Consider the following 20,483-nt stretch of genomic DNA (forward strand, 5'->3'; position numbering starts at 1 on the left):
TAACAAGTAGTATAAATATTATGCCATAATAAATACCAAAATTAAAAGGCACAACACAGGTAGGAGGAAGACAGAAAACGTGAACCAACTGATGGGTTCTGTCTCCGTCACCAGCACCTACCCTGAAGCTCCCCACCACTCTAAACCCACACGTCACCCACCACCAAGCCTGGTGCTGGACGAGTGGCCGCACTGTCCAGCCCCCTCAAAGAAAGCCCACGGCCTCAGCAGGGTCAGAAGGGTCCTCGTCTGGGACTAGCATGGAGGTGGGGCTGCTCTGTCAGGTCACTACAGGCCCTGAACCTGTGGGGTCGGGGGGTGCTTGGTGGCTTGCGCTCCACTCCCCTGTGGCCCACGCCTACTGGTCCACCTCCCTCAGGCTCAGACCTGAGCACTGACTGTCTCCAAAACTGCTTCCCAGGCAACTGACCTGGGGCAGGTAGTGCCAGGAACAGCTGAAGAAAGCAAGAGATGGGGCCCTGGGGCCAGGTCCTCCCTCTCCAGCCAGGAACAAGGACCCACTGGTAGGGAATGTCCTACCTGATGTATTGCAAACACAGAGGAAACAAGTGTAAGGACAACGGGATGGAGAGCTGCAGTGAGCTTTGCTAAAGCTCTAGGAAAGAGATAAGGAAAGGCTGAGAGAGAGCAATAGGTGACCAAACACCAGGAACAAAAGCCAAGGTACCAAGCTGAGCTCTCCTGCAGTGGGGCGGGGAGGGGCCAAGAATGAATGGCTCCCAGGGAGGCTGCTATTCCAAGGTCAGGCCTTGGATGGAAAGAATGAGACTGTGACATATGGGATGTGGACTTCTAGGCCTTGAAAACCTCAAATTCCCAGATTCCCTGGAACTCTGAAACTACAGAAGAGGGCGCCCCTCCCTATTAAAAGCCAGCACCCCCGTTGGCCCCATGCTTGGGGATGACACTGAGGCTTCTCTCTAGATGACAGGTGTCTCCACCCCCACACGATGCAGTATAATCAAGTTGTCAAAAGTTAAAGACAAAGAATTTTGAAACCAGCAAGAGCAAAGCAACTCGTCACATACATGGGAACCCCCGTTAGACTACCAGTAGATTTCTTAGCAGAAACCAGCAGGCCAAAAGGGAACGGAATAATATAGTCAAAGTGCTGAGAGGGGGGAAAAAAAACAATCAAGAATACTACACCCAGCAAAGCTATACTTCAGAAATGAAAGGAAAATCAAGACTTAGCCAGACAAAAGCTGTGGGAGTTTACCACCACCAGACCTGCCTTACAGGAAATACTAAAGGGAATTCTTCAGGATGAAATGAGAAACACTAAACAGCAAACAAATAAGGAAACTCACTGATTAAAGTAACATATAAACAAAACCCAAAAACGGTATTACTATAACAGCAGTGGATAAATTGCTTTTAATTATAAAAGTTAAAAAATAAAAGTATCCTCTTTCCCATCTTGCAAGATGGCGGGTGAAAAAGTTGAGAAGAAGCCGGATACTAAAGAGAAGAAACCTGAAGCCAAGAAACCTGAAGCCAAGAAGGCTGATGCCAAGAAGGCTGATGCCGGTGGTAAAGTGAAAAAGGCTAACCTCAAGGCTAAAAAGGTTAAGAAGGGGAAGCCACACTGCAGCCGAAATCCCGTTCTCGTCAGAGGAATCGGCCGATATTCCCGATCTGCCATGTACTCTAGGAAGGCCATGTACAAGAGGAAATACTCAGTGGCTAAATCCAAGGTTGAAAAGAAAAAGAAGGAGAAGGTCCTCGCCACTGTTACAAAACCAGTTGGTGGTGACAAGAATGGTGGCACTCGGGTGGTTAAACTTCGCAAAATGCCTAGGTACTATCCAACAGAAGATGTTCCTCGAAAGCTGTTGAGCCACGGCAAAAAACCGTTTAGCCAACACGTGAGAAGACTGCGAGCTAGCATCACTCCCGGGACCATCCTCATCATCCTCACCGGACGCCACAGGGGCAAGAGGGTGGTTTTCCTGAAGCAACTCGGCAGTGGCTTGTTACTTGTGACTGGACCTCTGACCCTTAATCGAGTTCCTCTGCGAAGGACACACCAGAAATTTGTCATCGCCACCACCACAAAAATTGATATCAGCAATGTGAAAATTCCTAAGCATCTCACCGATGCTTACTTCAAGAAGAAGAAGCTGCGGAAGCCCAGACACCAGGAGGGTGAGATCTTCGACACAGAAAAGGAGAAATACGAGATTACAGAACAGCGCAAAGTGGATCAGAAAGCTGTGGACTCCCAAATTTTACCAAAAATCAAGGCAATTCCTCAGCTCCAGGGCTATCTACAATCTCTGTTTGCCCTGACAAATGGAATTTATCCTCACAGATTGGTATTCTAAATTTTTACAAAGAACCTAATTAAATAACTGAAAGATAAAAAAAAAATAAATAAATAAAAGTATCTAAAATAAACCTAAATTGCGTTAATGATTACATAATATAAATAGTTATGGTGACATCAATAATACACAACGTGGAAGGGAAAAGCTGAGAGTTCTTATACAAAAGTGAAGGTGAGTTTTTGTAAGCTTAAAACAGATGGTCACAAGAGATCTTAGTAAGCTCTGGGTAACCACAAAGAAAAATACCTAAAAAAGTTACACAAAGAAAAAGAGAAAGGAAACAAAGATTATCAGCACAAAACTTAAAAAAAAAAAAAAAATGAAGATAGCAGGAAAGAAAGAGGAACAAAAAGAATTACAAGACATGCTGTTTTACTTCATCAGTTAAAAAAAAAACAGAAAACAATTAACAAAATGGTAACAGTAAATCTTTCCCTATCAATAAATATAATACTTTAAATATAAATGCATCAAACTCACCAATTAAAAAATACAGTGGCTGAATGTATCAAAAAAACCAGATCTAACAATACACTGCCTACAAGAAACTCACTTCAGCCTAAAGGACACACAAAGGCTGAATGTGAAGGAATGAGGAAAGATACTGTAGGCAAAAGGCAACCACAAGAAAGCAGGAGTGACTGTACTTAGAAAAAATAGATTTTAAGTCAAAAACTGTCTCTACAGACAAAAAAGGTCTTTACGTAATGATAAACGGGTCAATTTGACAGGAAGATATGACAATTATAAATGTATATGTACCCAACATGAGACCGAAGTATATATAACAATTGACAGATCTGAAAGGAGAAATAGACAGAAATATAACAGCAGTAGGAGACTTCAGTTACCCCACTTTCAACAATGGGTAGAACATCCAGACAGAAAGTCTATACAGACAGCAGACTTGAAACCAAACGCACTGAACACACACACAGACCTTCCACCCAACAGCAGTGGCACACGCCGCCTTCTTCTCAAGCACACACAGCCCATTCTCCAGGATAGAGTCTACGTTAGGCTACAAGTCTTTAAAAATTTAAGATCAAAATCATATGAAGTATCTTTTCCAAACACAATGGAATGAAACTAGAAATCACTAACTTCGAGAAAACAGAAAAATTCACAAATACGTGGAAACTAAACTACACACTCCTAAACTATGTGTCGAATAGAAAATCAAAAGGAAATATTTTAAATATCTCAAGACAAATGAAAATGAAAACACAGCACACCAAAACTTATGTGATGCAGCTAAAGTAGCACTAACAAGGATGTCTGTAGCGATGAACACCTATACTAACAAAGAAAAAAGGACTCGAAACAACCACCTAACTCTCCACGTCAAGGAGCTAGGAAAGGAAGAACAAACTAAGCTCAAAGCAGAAGGAAAGAATTAATAAAGATTAGAGTAGAAATAGATCAAATAGCGAATAGAAAAATAGAAAACAAATCAACAAAACTAAGAGTTAGTTTTATGAAGAAATAAAAATCACAACCGCCTTAGCTAGACCAAAAGAGAGAGAAGACTCAAATAAGTAAAACCAGAAATGAAAGAGGAGACATTATAACAGACATCCCAGAAATAAAAGGGTCACAAGGGACCATTGAGAACACTTAAGATGCCAGACTGAATAACCAAGTTGTGGACAAATTCCCAGAAACAGGAAACCTACCAAGCCTGACTGGAGAAGAAACAGAGAGCCTGAGCAGACCAACAGCAAATAAAGAGACGGAAGCAGGAATCAGAGACCTCAACACACAGCAACGCCCAGGACCAGGTGGCTCCATGGGTGAATTCTACCAAACATTTAAAGAACTGATGACAATCCTTCTTCCAAAAAGTAGACGAAGAGGGGACAGTTCTAAAAACATTTTATGAGGCCAGCATCACCCTGAGACCAAAGCCAGACAAAGACACCACAAGAAAAGAAAACCACAGGCCATTATCTCTGATGAACACAGATGCAAAAATCCTCAATAAAATAATAGCAAACCAAATTCAACAGCACCTCCAAAAGATTACAGACTACGACCAGGACCGTGTGGGATTCACCCCTGGGATGCAAGGCTGGTTCAACACATGCAAATCAGTATGAAACACCACATTAACAGAGTAAAAGGTAAAAACCACATGACCACAGTAGCATGCAGAGAAGGCATTTAACAAAGACAACATTCATTCATAAGAAAAGAAAAAAAATGGACACAAAGTAAGTATACAAGGAATTTACTTCGAAACAATAATGGCCATTTATGAAAAGCCCACAGTGAATATTTTAATCAATGGGAAAAAACTGAAAGCTTTTCCTCTAAGGTCTGGAACAAGATAAGGCTGCTCACTCTACCATCTTTTATTCAACATAGTACTGGAAGTTCCAGTCAAAGCAATTAGGCAAGAAAAAAATTTAGAAGGCATCCACAACACTGGAAAGAAGAAATAAAAATGTCTCTGTTTATGTAAGATGAAATTATATATGTAGAAAACCCGAAAGCACCATAAAATAACTGTTAGAATAAATGAATTCAGTAAAATTGCAGGCTGCAAAATCAGCATACAAAAATCAGTATCATTTCTATATACTAACAAGGAAATACATGGAAAAGAAATCAAGAAAACAATCCCATTTAAGATAGCATCAAAAAGAACAAAATGCTTAGGAATAAATTTAACCAAGGAGGTGAAAACTATAAAAACAATGATGAAAAAAACTGAAGAAAACAATAACTGTAAAGATATCCCATGTTCATGGGTTGCAAGAATTAATACTGTTAAAATGTCCACACTACTAAATGTAATCTATGGATTCAGTGCAATCCCTATCAAAATTCCAATGGCACCTTCCACAGAAATAGAAAAACAATACTAAAATCCATATGGAACCACAAAGACCTCACATAGCCAAAGCAATCTTGAGAAAGAAGAACAAAGCTGAAGGCATCAACACTTCCTAATTTCAAATTATACTATAAAGTTATAGTGATCACAACAGTATGACATGGCATAAAAACAGACACAGGCCGGGCGCGGTGGCTCACGCCTGTAATCCTAGCTCTCTGGGAGGCCGAGGCGGGCGGATTGCTCGAGGTCGGGAGTTCGAAACCAGCCTGAGCAAGAGCAAGACCCCGTCTCTACTATAAATAGAAAGAAACTAATTGGCCAACTGATATATATATAGAAAAAACTAGCCGGGCATGGTGGCTCATGCCTGTAGTCCCAGCTACTCGGGAGGCTGAGACAGAAGGATCACTCAAGCCCAGGAGTTTGAGGTTGCTGTGAGCTAGGCTGACGCCATGGCACTCACTCTAGCCTAGGCAACAAAGCGAGACTCTGTCTCAAAAAAAAAAAAAAAAAAAAACAAAAACAGACACAGACCAACATACAACAGAACAGAGTCCGGAAGCAAATCCACACGTTTACAGCCAACTGATGTGCAAAAAGGTACCAAGAACACACAATGAGGAAAAGATAGTCTCTTCAATAAATACTGAGAAAACTGTATAATCCACATGCAGAAGAATGAAACTGGACGTTTATTTCACACCGTACACAAAAATCAACTCAAAAAGGATGAAGTAAAGACTTTAACCTAAGACCTGAAACCACAAAACTTTCAGAACAAACGGTGCAGGCTCCTTACTGGCTTCAGCAATGATTTTTTTGGATATTACACCAAAAGCACATGGAACAAAAGCAGAAATATACAAATGGGACTACCTTGAACTAAAAATGTTATGCACAGCAATCAACAAAATGAAAAGGCAGCAGATTGGGAGAAAATATTTGCAAACCATATTGCTGATCAAGGGTTAATATCTAAAATATATAAGCAACTCAAACAACTAAATAGCAAAAATACAAATAACCTGATTTAAAGGTAGTCTATGGTATTAAATAAATATTGTTCCAAAGAAGACATACAAATGGCCAATAGGTATATGAAAAGTTGCTCAACATCACTGATCATCAGGGAAATGCAAAACAAAACCACAGAGTATCCCCTCACCTGTCGGTTGGCTATTATCAAGAAGACAAGAAATAAGTGTTGGTAAGGATGTGGGAAAAAAAGGAACCCTTGTACGCTGTTGGTCGGAACGCAAATTTGTAGACTCATGATAGAAAACAGTATGGAGGTTCCTCAAAAAATTAAAAATAGAACTACCAGATGACCCAGCAACCCCTCTTCTAGGTACATGCCCAAAGGAAACGAAAGCAGGCTAAGAGTACCCACGCTCCCAAGTTTTACTGCAGCACCATTCTCAACAGCCACAGTACAGAATCAACCTGCATGGAGATGATGGACGGATAAAGAAACTGTGATGCACACACACGCAAAATGGAGTATTATTAAACCTTAAAAAAGGAGGAAAACCTGTCATTTTTGGCAACACGAACCTGGAGGACATTATGCCAAGTAAGCCAGGCACAGAAAGAAAAACACTGCTTGATCACACTCATATATGTGGACTCTTAAAAAGCAGCACTCAGAGAAGCAGAGAACAGAAGGCGGCTGCCAGGGCTGGAGGGGCTGGGGAACAGGGAGATGTTAGTCAGAGAGTACAAAGTTTCAGTTATAAGACCAGTTAAGTTCTTGGGACCTGAAGGACAGCACAGGGACTATAGTTAATAACACTATATTATATACTTGAAATTTGCTGAGAGAGCTCATAAGTGTTCTCAGCATGTGCACACACAGAGGTAACCCAGTGAAGATATTAATTAATTAGCTTGACTGTGGTATACTGCACATGAATATCAAAACATTATGCTGTACACCTTATATACATACAATTTTAATCTTAATTTTAATTTTCCCTCCCAGCCACTGGGCCTACAACCAGGGTGACATCCAGCAAAAACCGTGCCTGGGAGGAGAAGCAAACCCCTCCAAGGAGCTGCAGTGTGCAGCCAGCAGGCCCAGCAGAGCCAGGGGAGGGTGTGTGGCCCTGGACTCTGAAGGCCAGGACCAGGGTGCTGGGCAAGGGAGACCGTGCTGATCTGTGAGCACTCCCGAGACTCAACACCCAGCACGAGCCCAGGCTCACAGCGCACTTGTTTTCATGGGAAGGGCCTTCCTAATAAGCAAGGGGAACCACCAGAACTGCCATAGACAGTGGAGGACAGGCAAGGACTCAGAGGAGTGGGGGTACCCCAAACACACGGAGCCCACGTGCTCAGGAGCACGTGTCTGAGGGGCAGCAGCAATGGGCAGCCCCCCAGCTGCCTCTTCTGAGCACCAGGGCTGCCTGAGCAACGGGCACAGGGGCAGTAATCACCAACGGCACCACGAGGACGGGAGGTGGCTTTCCCAGGTGAGAGGCCAGGGTGGCTGTAATTACTGTAATGAACTGCAGGGCTGGAGGGGCGGCCATGGGGCCAGGGGAGTCATGGAAAACTGGAAAGAGCACGGCTTCCCCACAGACAAAACGGCCCCGTGGCAGCAAGGGCACTGGTCAACCGGTCTCATGAGAAGCAACCAAGAACGATGACCAGGTGCTACGGGCAGCTGTCCCACAGGGATTCAGGATTCCATGCTCCAGGGAACCAAATTACACCCTAGTGACATAAAAAGGTATTTTAAACTAAAGCCCTCTGCTATCCAACATACCCAGAAAGCAGCTTATCTGACAAGAGGCAGAAACTCCTGAAGGAGGCGTCAAGCAGCAGAGAAGCATAATAAACACAGGCCCCTGCCACCCCCACCCCACAAGCCTACTTGTCTTTCCTCCCTGACGAAGTCAGGGGATTGAGCCCCCGAATCTAGTAAACCCTCTCTGTGCCCTTCGCATGCACAGAACTGTCTTTTATCCTGGAATCCTTCTTGTCAGTGTTTCCTCCCAACAGTGCCTGCCCCAGTCTCTGAGACCAGCAATGCTACTGTGAGAGCACATGGCCATGACTCCCCAGTCCCAGAGGGACCACCAGCCACATTCCCAGGACACCTCAGGTCATTATTCCATCCTGGACCTCTCACTGACAAGGAGGAAGAGCAGCTGCAACGCCTCTGGGATTTGGAGGTAGCACGGGATACCTGGGAATACTGCTCTGGCCAAAGTGGCCCGGAAGGCTTCGACTGGGGCCCAGAGAAGCAAAGCGCGCCTCGGCAGGTGCCGCTGCAGTGTGAGCAGCCCTGCCCTCCGGGCCACACAGTTCAGCAGACCCCGTGGTATTACAGGTATAACACGCCACGTGGAGTCTGGATCCTGGGACTCTGCAGCCACGGACGATCACACACTTTAAACAGCAGGCCCTGGTATGCACTGGGCACAGGCAGAGACCAGGTGCTTTGATCACGGGACACCCACTACCATGCGTCCAGAACTGCCCATCAGGAATCGAGTCCTAGCAGCCACTTGCTCCAGGGTACAAGGTCAAGCACACCCACAAGATGGACGTGGCAGCTTGAGACTGAGCTTGCAGAGGCCCAGGGGCACCAGCTGCAGGAGCCCACAGACCAGGCCCCCTGAGCCAGCACTGCAGCACCAACAGAGAATTGAAAAGGACAAAGCCCACACCTGGTTAACAGGTGGATCTGTTCAGAACGCAGACAGACTCTGCCGTCAGCCACTCTTGTGATGGGAAGAGGGCACACGTGTGAAGGGAGGGAGACAGTACGGAGATAAAGGGCAGGGCTCTGCCTGCCAAGGCTGCTAGAGACCAAAGCCAACCTCTAATGTGGCACCAGCCCTCAAGACCACCAACCATCCACCCGACAGCAGCCGGGAAGGGCCAGAGATGTGTTCTGACAAGAGCAGACCATGCTCTGTGTCCGAGTGTTTGCCCTCCAGGCCACAGGGCTCCAGTTGGCACGACTGCCCAATGGCTGACAGAGTAGGACCTACTGCACAGGGTCCCACATGACACTGTGCCAGTCCAGGGACATACCTATAGCCCAGGACGAGCAGAGGGGAGGGGAATGACCACAGGACTCGCTGGCTATGTCACATCCCAGAGTGATCTAACTGTAAGCTACAGCTGCTTCCTGGCACTTCCAACTCCTTGCTCCCAGGCACCAGTGCGCAAGAGAAGGGGCCACCACTGAGACCTTTCTGGCTCTGGCAGCTCCACATGCACAGTTCCCTCTGCCGTCCCAAGTCCTCCTACTGCCTCCAAGTCCCCCTGGCCCACTTTGACTGAAAACAGCACTCTTCCTTTGGAGCCAACTCTTCCTACCAGTCTATGGCACCTTGGCCACAGGTTTGTCACAGCACACACCAAACCATCCTAGGGTTGAGTTAACCCAGCTGCGTTTCACATCAGTACTTACAGGTCAGCCAGCCCCAGGGGCTGGCTCTCAGTCCTTGCTGAACGAATTAACGTAAGGGAGGAGATGAGAGGCTGGGGGGCGGGGGAGCAGCAGAGGGACCTGAGGCAGGCCAGTAAGCGGGAAGGAGCGCATGAGAGCCGCACTCGCACGCTGGCCCAATCGCAACAGGCCTCTCCCACCAAGCAGAACAGACTCAATCACCCCTTAAGCAACAGGAGCCCTCCCAGGTCCCTGAGTGCGAGTGTCCTGACGACAGCAGAGAAAGGCCACGCAGAGGCATCAGGAGAAGCCAGAGTGGGCAGAGCTGCTGCAGGCGTGAAGGTGAAGAGCGGGGAGAGCACATTCTAGCCAAGAGCAGGAAGGATGGAAAGCACCATAAAACCAGCAGCTGGCAAAGCCTGCACGTAGGGCTAACCTGAAGTGGAATGGAGGCAGGTTTAAGAGTGACTACAGTGTTTCTGTCTATAAAATGGAACAGGTGTCCAGGGAAGAAGAGTTGGGAAAGAAAGTTAGTCCAGGGATCAATTAGTTCTAGGCCATCCATGAGGAACTGAGGTGATTTAAGATCACTCAGACAGCAAAAGCTAACCCAGCAGTCTTCTAAACTTTGTCTTTATTCCTTCTTATTGTAAACTATACATACACCCAGAAACTGCAGAAAAATATACACAGAACTTGACAAATAATTATGAAGTAAAGTCCACCTAACTATCACTCGGGTCCAGAAGGGAAAATCACCAGGCCACCAGGAACCCCCATGTGCCCCCAAAAGAACCTCCTCCCACCACTGATCACGCCTTCCACACACTCAATACATACACACATGTATCTCTCCCCCTTGGAAATACAGTGGAGTTCTGCCCACTTTTCAGCTCTCTATAAAGAAAGACACCCTGTGTGATATCTGGTGCCTTTATCACTGAGGTGTGCCCTGTGGCTGCAGCTGCAGGGCGTGCGTTTCCAGTGCTGTGCAGCACCCCACCATGGGACAACAGCCCTGTGTATCCACTGACTGCAGACACTCGGGGGCTTCTTCCTTGCCACTCCCTAGGAGCACAGCTGCTCTGAGCACTCCCTCCCTGACTCCTGGCACACAAGCCCCCCATCTCCCGTGGTGTCCACAACAGGATGGGTTTGCTAAGACAAAGGCAGACAAACTGCAACACTGGGCAATGTCAAACGTTTTCCAAAGAGCCTGCCCCAATTCACACTCTTGCCAGCAGCAGTGAAAGTTGCCTCCCTGGACACTTTCCTAAACACCTGTCTTGCCCACCTGGCGGGTGTGTGTGTGTCTGTGTGCGTATAAGGTGCTTATCCTCAACACCTGGTACCACTCCTTTGCCGACCTGCAGGGGGTATGTGTAACTTGTATAACATATACAATTATAATATATACAGATGCTCGTCTGTACCAAAGTTAGCTCCTGATAAACCATCATTAGTTAATAATACCACAGGCCAAAAATGCATTTAACACACCTAACCTACCAAACAACATGGCTTAACCTAGCGTACCTTAAATGTGCTCAGAACACTTACATTCCTACATCTAACTAACACAAAGCCTACTGTATGATAGTGTTAAATATCTCGTATAATTCATGGAACACTGAAATGAAAAAGAAAGGTTACTTGGTACTGAATGCACATCACTTTTGTACCATCATAAAGTCAAAAGTCCTTACTGAACCACCGAGAGTTGGGAGCCGGGTGCACATCACTTTGTTTTAACTGGCAAACCCTCAACTGGGGAGGCTGAGCCCCTTTCCATAAGTTTATTGGGCATCCAGGGTCCCATTTTCATGGAGCACCTGTTATTTTCCTCATTTTCCTACTGGTCTTTCTTTCTTCGTATTTATACGAATGAGCTCTTTATATATTCTGGATATTAGTTATTTACCTGTTATATACATCACATGTATCTTTTCCCCCTCTACGCCTAGTTGGGATTTTTTAAAACTCTTTTCATCATCTTTCAATGGAAAGAAGGTCTTAATTTTAATGTGCCTGAATTTTCAGTCTTCTCCTTTGTGGCTAATACTTTTATATCTTTATAAGAAATCATATCCTAACCCAAGGTCATGAAGACATTCTCCTATATTATCTCCTTAAAGCTTTCTAGATTGTCAAGGCTAGCAGATTATTTCACTGTGCGGTAAACAGACTTTTTTTTTTTTTTTTTTTTGCATTGATTTAGAGGGAAAGTAAGAATTCTGGAGGGTGAGAGCAGCCATCCTGGAACAGGGCAGAGCGGTGCTTCCTGACCCAGAAGTTCAGCAGAATCACCTAGAAAGCTTTTCTCAAACTACTCAGGCCCGTCCCTTGGATTCTGACTCTATGGGATTGGGGGACTGCACGGTTTGAAGAAGCTGAGCGACATCGACATGGACCACAATGTGAAAAGCAGCAAACAAGATACTAAGAAGCTAATTAAGAATGCTCCCTGAATACTGTATTAGACTCTATCAAGAAATCTGCTATCAATTCATAGAAAGTCCGTCACTCACCATCTTTCAGCTCCTGAACATCCCTGGGCTGGACAAAGTCTGGTTTGACGTTCTCAAACCACCAGAAGAGCTCAGCAATAAAAACCATAACATTTGGCTAAAAGAAAAAACAAAAACAAAAAGAACAAGGACATGATAAGTAGCTTATTCACGCACAGCTTTAAAACTGTGTGTTCAATAGTTCATTATTACCTTCAACACTAAGGGAGCATACAGCATGTCTTCCAAGGTGAGATAAAAACATTTGTTAAGATACTCATTGGAGAATTCTCTCAGGAGCCGGATGTTGTACAGACTGTCGGCCATCGACGTCACCTCCTTCAAGCATATGTCTGACAGAAAGAAATCACAACCGATTATGATGATATCCTGCTTCACAGGAATACTGTGTGTGTACAGAGATATAAAATGCTGAACCAACAGACATTTTATAGAAAGGTAGTGGTGATACTTAAGGTAACGACATTAAGAGATTTAAACATTACAGTAAGTATACAAGTAACACTAAATATAAAAGGGAAAATGCTCAAAAAAAAAAACCAAAAAAAAAAAAAACGTGAAGAAAACTCTAAGGTCTGAATTTGGTGATGAACATCCATCCATAAAGCCTGACAGAAATCACTGAGACCTGCGGTTCCAAACCCCTGCACTGAGGAGCAGGAAGGGTCCGTGCCTGTTAGGAACCTGGCCACACAGCAGGAGGTGAGCGGCAGCTGAGCGGGGGAAGCTTGATTTGTATCTACAGCTGCTCCCACCCTCACATCCCCGCCTGAGCTCTGCCTGCTGTCAGATCGGCAGCGGCATTAGACTCTCACAGGAGCACGGACCCTCCTGTAAACTGCTCCTCACGAGAATCTAATGCTGATGATCTGATGGAGCTGAGGCAGCGATGCTAGTGGTATAGCGCTGGGGAGGGGCTGCAAATACTACACAATAAACGTAATATGCTTGATTTATCCTGGAACCGTCCCCAGCAACAGTGCCCTACCTCCCTCCCCCTGGGAAAAATTATCTTCCATGAAACTGGTTCCTGGTACCAAATAGACTGGGGACTGCTCACTTAGATTTTAAGACTGGGCTTCCAAAATGAATAACAACAATCACACTTTAGTTTATAAAAGAGCCCTGAAGCATGTAACTAGCAAACATTTAACCAGATTTTTTAGGTATCAGAAACCCTCTGCATGAGGTTATTTCCCTGTTTGCAAAGAGCAGGGGGAAGGGAAAAGCATATATTTTAAAATGTCAGGCTTATCCAAGTCCACTCAGTGATAATACAGGTATGTTACTAATCGCAAAAATCAAGTGACTATACACAGCCCAAGTCTCCATCCCTGAAGAGGTGGGGGACAACTGGCAACTATTAACAGCATCTGGAGTGAGACAATTTTCCATTTCACACTGCTTTGCAGGGTGGCAGATCTCAGTGAGGATATGCCGGTGCACAACCTCCTGAGTCCAAGTGCTCCAGGTACGGGGTAGGAGGCTACCCTCACACAAGAGCTGATAGAACAGCAGGATATAGCAAAGACTAAAGTAGAAGTGACTTAAGTTTATTTTTCCCTGTAAATATATACACATATTAAAACAAAGGGATCTGGCTGGCCAAGGCCACTCATGCCTGTAATCCTAACACTCTGGGAGGCGGAGGCTGGAGGACTGCTTGAGCTCAGGAGCTCAAGACCAGCCTGAGCAAGAGCAAGACCCCAACTCTGCCTCTACTAGGAAAAAAACAAAACAAACAAACAAACAAAAAACAGGAAAATTAGCGGACAGTGGTTGTGCGCACCTGTAGTCCCAGCAACTTGGGAGGCTGAGCCCAGGAGTTTGAGGTTGCAGTGAGCTAGGCTGATGCCACTGAACTCTACTTGAGGGGACAGAGTGAGATCTGTCTCAAAATCAATCAATAAATAAAAATAAAACCAAAGAATCTGAATAACTTATTTAAATAAACTTCATTTCTAAGAAAAAAACTGTTAAAAGTTGAGTAACTGTATGCATTTATATTGGTAAGAAATGTTTTTTAAAATTCTGATTATGAAATATTATAATAACATATCTTATCTGTTTCAGATCTTGTGTTTTTTTTTTTGGAGACAAAGTCTCACTCTGTTTCCCAGGCTAGAGTGTGGTGGTGTCAGCGTAGCTCACAGCAACCTCAAACTCCTGGGCTTAAGCAATCCTCCTGCCTCAACCTCCCAAGTAGCTGGGACTATAGGCATGCGCCACCACGCCCAGCGGATTTTTTCTATATACCTTTAGTTGTCTAGCTAATTTCTTTTTATTTTTAGTAGAGACAGGGGCCTCGCTCTTGCTCGGGCTGTACTCGAACTCCTGACCTCGAGCGATCCTCGTGCCTCGGCCTCCCAGAGTGCTAGGATTACAGGCGTGAGCCACCATGCCTGGCCCAGATCTTGTTTTGTTTTAGAAATAAAATACAACAGCTGGAGCCCATCTCCCTCTCCAAGAGCAGCCATTGTCCTACAGCTGCCAAGTACCCTCTGGTTTCTGCTAGAGCATTTTATCACACGTCTGCATCCATCAGTAACCTGTCCACAAACAGCATTCTCTTGGCTTTGTTAACTTTATGTCAATGATATCAAAACTACGCCTTATCATTTGTGCAGCCTGTTTTCCCCCCAAAACTCAATGTTATGTTTCTAAGTAGACCTATGCTGACATGGGTAATTTGTCATTCATTGTAACAGCTAAGTGGCATTTCACAATTTTTTACTATGATAAAACATTCTGCAATAAGCAAGCTTGTGCGTGCTCCTTGCATGTGCACAGACGGGGTGGTGCCCAAGTATACCCGGAGAAGGGACTGGCTGGGCCGTGAGCCACGCGCCCCTCCCTCCTCTGCCGCACTCACGATGCTGTTCTCCATGGCAGGGCCTGGACGCCGCCACTCCCCACCCCACCTCAGTGTTACATTTTAATTTATGCCAACTCAGTGAGTGTGAAATACCTCTTTTTGAAATAGCAAGTCCTTGATTACTGGTGTTTTATTCCTTCATCTTTACTGGCCGTTAAAGACGACTCCTTCAGTGAAATCTGGTCTTCCTTTGCCTCTGGGTGGTTTGTCATTTTCTTCCTGATTTATAGGATTTCTTTCTGTACTGTGATTTCAAAAGGATTGTATGATAATCCTTTGTCAGTTTAAAGGTGTTGCAAATACTCTCTCATGGAAATAGTTTATCATTTAATTTTATGTCCTTTCATCACAGAAAAGTTTTAAATTTTAATATGGTTAAATGTAACAATCTTTTCTCTTACTTGTGCCTTTTTATAATTTAAGTAATCCATCCCTACACATCAGTATATTGAAGTATTTTCCTATATTTTCTTCTCAAAACTCTCAAATCTTGCCATTCAGGTTCGCATCCTCACTCCTGTGTCGTGGGGGGTGCAGCCTCTCGTGGTCCCTGCTGACGTCCGACCAGCCGGATCTCCCGCTGCCCACCGCGCTGCCCACCGCGCTGCCAGGCCACCTCAAAGGACCAGGTTCCCTGCCAAGTGTTTCTTTTCTTGGTTCTATGGGTTCTTCTGGTCCACATGACTATCTCAAAGCCAAAACCTCACTGTTTCAGCTAATGTAAAGTTAAACAAAACTTGGTATTTGTACAGCAAATACCTCATCTTTTCATTCTTCAAAATTAACTTGGCTGAAATCTGGGATACTAAGTAACAAAATAAATAATAAAAGAAATGGACTATAACCCACTAATAAGAACCCATGAGGCCATGCTGACACACACCAACACATGCCGGGGAGGGCACTCTTCTGCAGGAGAACGCTTGCTGGCAATACAAACATCACTGAGGTCACAAACCATCAGGGGATGAGAGCACTAGCAGTGAGAGCTTGATGGCAAATGTGGCATTTACACTGTCCAAAGCCTCTCCCCACACATTACTAATTCATCATAAACCAAAAAACAGTAACCTTAAAAGTGGAGAAACCCAGCACATGCCACCTAACCCACTGAACAAAGCTGGTGTCAATGACACTGGGACTTCTCGACATTTGTCCCGAGATGATGCGCTCAGAACACATCACAAGGAAACATCAGACAGCCCCATTCAGGGATAACTGACCAACTCACCCACCTTAATCCTCAAAAACATCAAGGTCAAGAAAGACAAAGGCTGGGAAACCAGACGTGACAACAAAATAGGATGAGATGCTAGACTGACTGAAAGGACATTATTGGGACAAATGACCAACTGAACGGGACTGCGGACTACTGTACCAATGTTAACTTCCCGTTTTTGTTGTGTTAGGAGAATGCCTTTGCTCTCTCCAAAGTATTCCCTGGTGGCTCAAAGAGACACCACAAATGTGGCACAACGTAACAAATGTGGAACAATGTAACAAATGTAAAGGAATGTTCCTTGAACAAACTCCTATAAATTTAAATTTGTATCAAAATAAAATGTTACAACACATTAACCTTGTTCTTTTGGCCCTTACTCAACCATATGAGTTTTCCAGTTGCCAGGTCAATTTCTGTGAAAATAAAAGTATTTATGGGACTGGTAACAAATTTGCAGAACAAGCTAGAGAAATCACAATTTTTATGACACCGACTCTTGGCATCTGGGAACACTGTTTAAGTCTTCTTCGAAATATCATAGAAAAGTTTATGATTTTTTTCTTACATTTTTAAAACAGTTTTTACATCTTTTACATTTACATATTTTTCTTAATGTTTTTTGTTGTGCTTATTCCCAAGAACTTCACAGTTCCGGCTGCATTACGGGCAGACACACCATAAATCAGCTGATTCTGGGGTGTCTCAGGCTCCTCCTCCCAACCACCTGCTCAGCTCCGGAGGACCTGCGTCAGGACACAAAGGTCTCCCTTGGAACCGTGTGCAGCAGGCTGGGGTCAATAAGACTATCGGGTCCAATCAAGTCACTACGAGGCCAAGAACGGCCATCACAAGCGGGAAATGACTTTCCACAAGTGATTCTCTCTGCACGCACCTGTGGAGGAGGTTGTATAGACACTGCTCAGTGGTTAAATTCTTGATTTTTAATACTGTGCACAGGATTTCCAAAGATACTTATAAGGAAAGCTGGCCTATAATTCCCTTCTCATAATCTACTCTTGGTGTCAGGAATAATCCCGTCTTACAAAAAGCTAGGGGGCATTATTCTCTGGGACAGTTCACATAACACGAGCTGTCATTCGTGAAAGTCTGGTGAAAGAGCCAATAATGCCAGTCTGTGCGGAGGAACCTTGAGACTGCTGCGCCTGCGCCCACTTATGTCATAGCTGTGCGTCCACCTGTCTGGGCTCTCATCTCTCTGGGTTCAATAGAAAATCGTCCATTCCATCTAACATTCCAAATGTATATAACACAGAAACAGCCTCAGCACTTTTATTTTAGTATCTACTAGATTTGTATTTATATCCTCTTACTATATTCTTTATTTTTGTCTTTTTCTGATCCACCTTTCCAGATTATCTATTTTATTAATCCTTTACTAAAACTAGCCTTTAATTTTACATATTCTCTAAAACTTTTGCATTTTTTCTATTTTATTAATTTTTGATATTGAATTTACCAAGAATTTATTAGTTTTTATTTTAACAAGGTACATAGTCTTTAAAATGCCAAGCAGTGTTTTTAAAAGCTTAAGAAAAACAGTTCTCTGCCCATCCCACTCCTTTGACCCTTTCTGCCTGTGGCCTGACACTCGCTTTGGTCAGAGAACACTGTTCCCCATCTCCTAGTGGTCACTGGGAGCAGGCCGCGACCTGCTGCTGTTGCAGTGGACGATGGCCGCAGCCCAGGTGCCCCACGGCCCTCCCCTGCAGTCACACAGCAGGATGTGAGACAAATCCAGCATCAGTCTCTACCCACCACTGCGTCACAGCTGCATAGCTGAGCTACACAGCGTCTCTGCTCAGACTCCTTGCGCAACTCTGTTTCCTGGATTCAATACTTGCCTCATTTCTTCCCCAATTTTGCTGCCTCCTAACCAAGCTGGCCCATCTGCCCCTCCTGGGCTTTGTCCCAGTGCACTCCCAGGACCATCCACAGGAAGGCTGGTGGCTCCTACCACCATGATGGTCATGCACCCTGGATGGAGCCACTCTCCCCGGCTGGGCCCAGCTGTCCTGCTTCGAGGACTGTGGCCTGGTGTCATCAGGTTCCCTGTCCTGTGTGTGACCTGCTGGGTCCCTCCACTCACCCAGGACCCCATCTTATGCAGGGGCGGAGTTCACCACAATGCGCTCTGTGGGGGCTCTGCTTCAGCAACCCTGCTGGGCGCCCATGGGTCCTCACTATTTGGCCACTAGTGTCCTGCGGACGTTTTTCTGCATTTTTTTCCCTTGGGGCTAAGTTCTCCTGTCCTGTTTTCTCTGTTCTTTTTCTTCCAGCCTAGGCTGATCTTCTGATTCTCCTACCTCTCTCCTTTATTTCCCACCTCTGCTTTTTGTTCTACTTTAAGGGAAATTTCTTCAATTCTGTCATCTAGCAAATTAATGAATTGTCACATATCAGTGACCAAATGTTTCCTTCCCAAGAGCTCTTCTGAGTCTAATCATTTTGTACATCTTCCAGAGGTTCTTCCCCACAGCCCTGTCCTCGCTCCGAGGCCCACCACCCTGTCTGGCGTCTCTCCTGCTCCCTCACTGTCTCTGCTACTTTGGTTCTCGTTCAGGTCAGTGGCTTTCCTCAAACAGCAGGGCTCTCTGGCGCCGTCTGCAGTCCAGAGTGAGGCAGCAGGGCACAGGCACTGCAAGAGGGCACTGAGCAGGGGCCAGCCATCTCACAGAGGGCTGCCTGACATCAGTGGCTGTGGCCTTGTCCCCGAAGCTTATTACTATAGAGAAGAACCCTCCCCTGTCTTGTGTGTGGAGCAGGTTAGCATCACAGAGCCAACCAGGGACAGAGACTTCTTGGGGAAGGTAAACCGAGAGAACTTCTCTCACCCTCCGGGATGAAGAATTTTACACAAAAAAGCCCTTTCATCTCATCCCAGTATGCCTCTCTGCCTGGACTCTGAGACCAGAGCCTATCTGGCTGAGGGTCCCCCAAGAGTGTCCCCCACCTTCTGAGGGTGTGCAAGGAGCAGAAAAGCACACCTGGGCTCTCACTGCTCTTGAGGAACCCACCCCCACCCCAGGCATCACTGTCCCTATGGTCCTTGGTGCTGCCATGTGGCCACCAGGGGTGCCATGGGGTGAGCCGCCGCTGCCCTGGCTTGACCTCCTTCCTTTACAGTCACCACTTCTCCATGAGTAGACCTGTCGCTCCAGCTCCAGGTACATCCTGGTTTTGTCCAAGATGGAATTTGCAGTTTAGCTGCTTATTCTCCTTGTTCTGGAGTGACTTTTGACTAGAGAAATGGTCAGGAAACTACTCTTCATTTTTCTTCCTTCAACTTTCTATGTTCTTTTTCTAATGCACTGAAATGAACCTAGTTCATTCATTTCTAAATTCTTTATTTTCTGGCATGTACACTTGAGGCAACAAATCTCCCTTTACATATCACTGCAAGCTGTATCCTGGAAAGTTCTTAAAAGTATGTCATTCACTTACTCAGTATCTATCTACTCAACACCAATTTATCCCAGACCCTATTTCAGATGGTTGGGATGCATCAGTGAACAAGACAAAGAAAACCCCTGCCCTGGTGAAGCTCACACTAGCAAGTCCCACCGTGATTTCCTTTACAATCCATGAAATAGTTAGAAGCTCCTACTCTAGTTTCTAGGCATTAAAGATTTGAGAGGGGGAGTGTACTAGTCAGGGCTCTCCAGGGAGCTAGAACCAGGAAGATGTACGAGAGGAGATTTATTAGAGAAATTGGATCCTATCATCATGGACACAGAGAAGTCCCACGATACACCGTCTGCAAGCTGGAGAACTAGAGAGGTTGGCAACCTGGCTCAGTCCAAGTCCAGAAGCCTCAGAACCAGGAAAGTTGATGGTACAGCTCAATCTAACCAGTGCCTGAAGGCTGGCACAAGTGTTTCTCAAACGGGATATTAGCTTGGAGGATCCTCCCTTGGCCTTGTAAAAGTCTACCCACTTCAGAAAGAAGGGTGCTTAGCAAAATCTAAATCAGAATTTGTGTTCCCACCACCCCTGTCCAGACACCCACTGCCATTCACATTTCTCTCCTCACACTAGGTTATGAGCACCTGAAAGAGATGCATTGTCATCAATATCACCAATAATAAGCACGTGGTAAATGGTTTATAAACAGATTGAATTTTGCATTATTTATCCCATCCCCAAACTAAGTTCTAGATGTTTTAAATCAATAGAGGAAGATTTAAAAATTCCTACCCTTCTGAGACATAGATAAAGTCATAAATAATTTAGAAAACATTA

The 20,483-nt window shown here is 45.0% G+C and overlaps 1 protein-coding gene and 1 pseudogene across 3 annotated transcripts in view; one reads left to right on the forward strand and one right to left on the reverse strand.

The window, feature by feature from the left end:
- CAMSAP1 (calmodulin regulated spectrin associated protein 1) overlaps positions 1-20,483 on the reverse strand; it is a 74,234-nt gene that overhangs the window by 17,550 nt on the left and 36,201 nt on the right. For all 3 annotated transcript variants that reach the window (XM_020289566.2, XM_020289567.2, XM_012782078.3), the window contains 2 exons: positions 12,319-12,458; positions 12,127-12,223 (listed from right to left, as the gene is read on the reverse strand). In XM_020289566.2, coding sequence (XP_020145155.1) covers positions 12,127-12,223; positions 12,319-12,458 — 237 coding nt within the window. The remainder of the gene's footprint in view (positions 1-12,126; positions 12,224-12,318; positions 12,459-20,483) is intronic.
- LOC105880799 (large ribosomal subunit protein eL6 pseudogene) lies at positions 1,436-2,363 on the forward strand (annotated as a pseudogene).

This window comes from Microcebus murinus, chromosome 12 (assembly GCF_040939455.1).
Source record: "Microcebus murinus isolate Inina chromosome 12, M.murinus_Inina_mat1.0, whole genome shotgun sequence".
Classification (NCBI taxonomy): Eukaryota; Metazoa; Chordata; class Mammalia; order Primates; family Cheirogaleidae; genus Microcebus; species Microcebus murinus.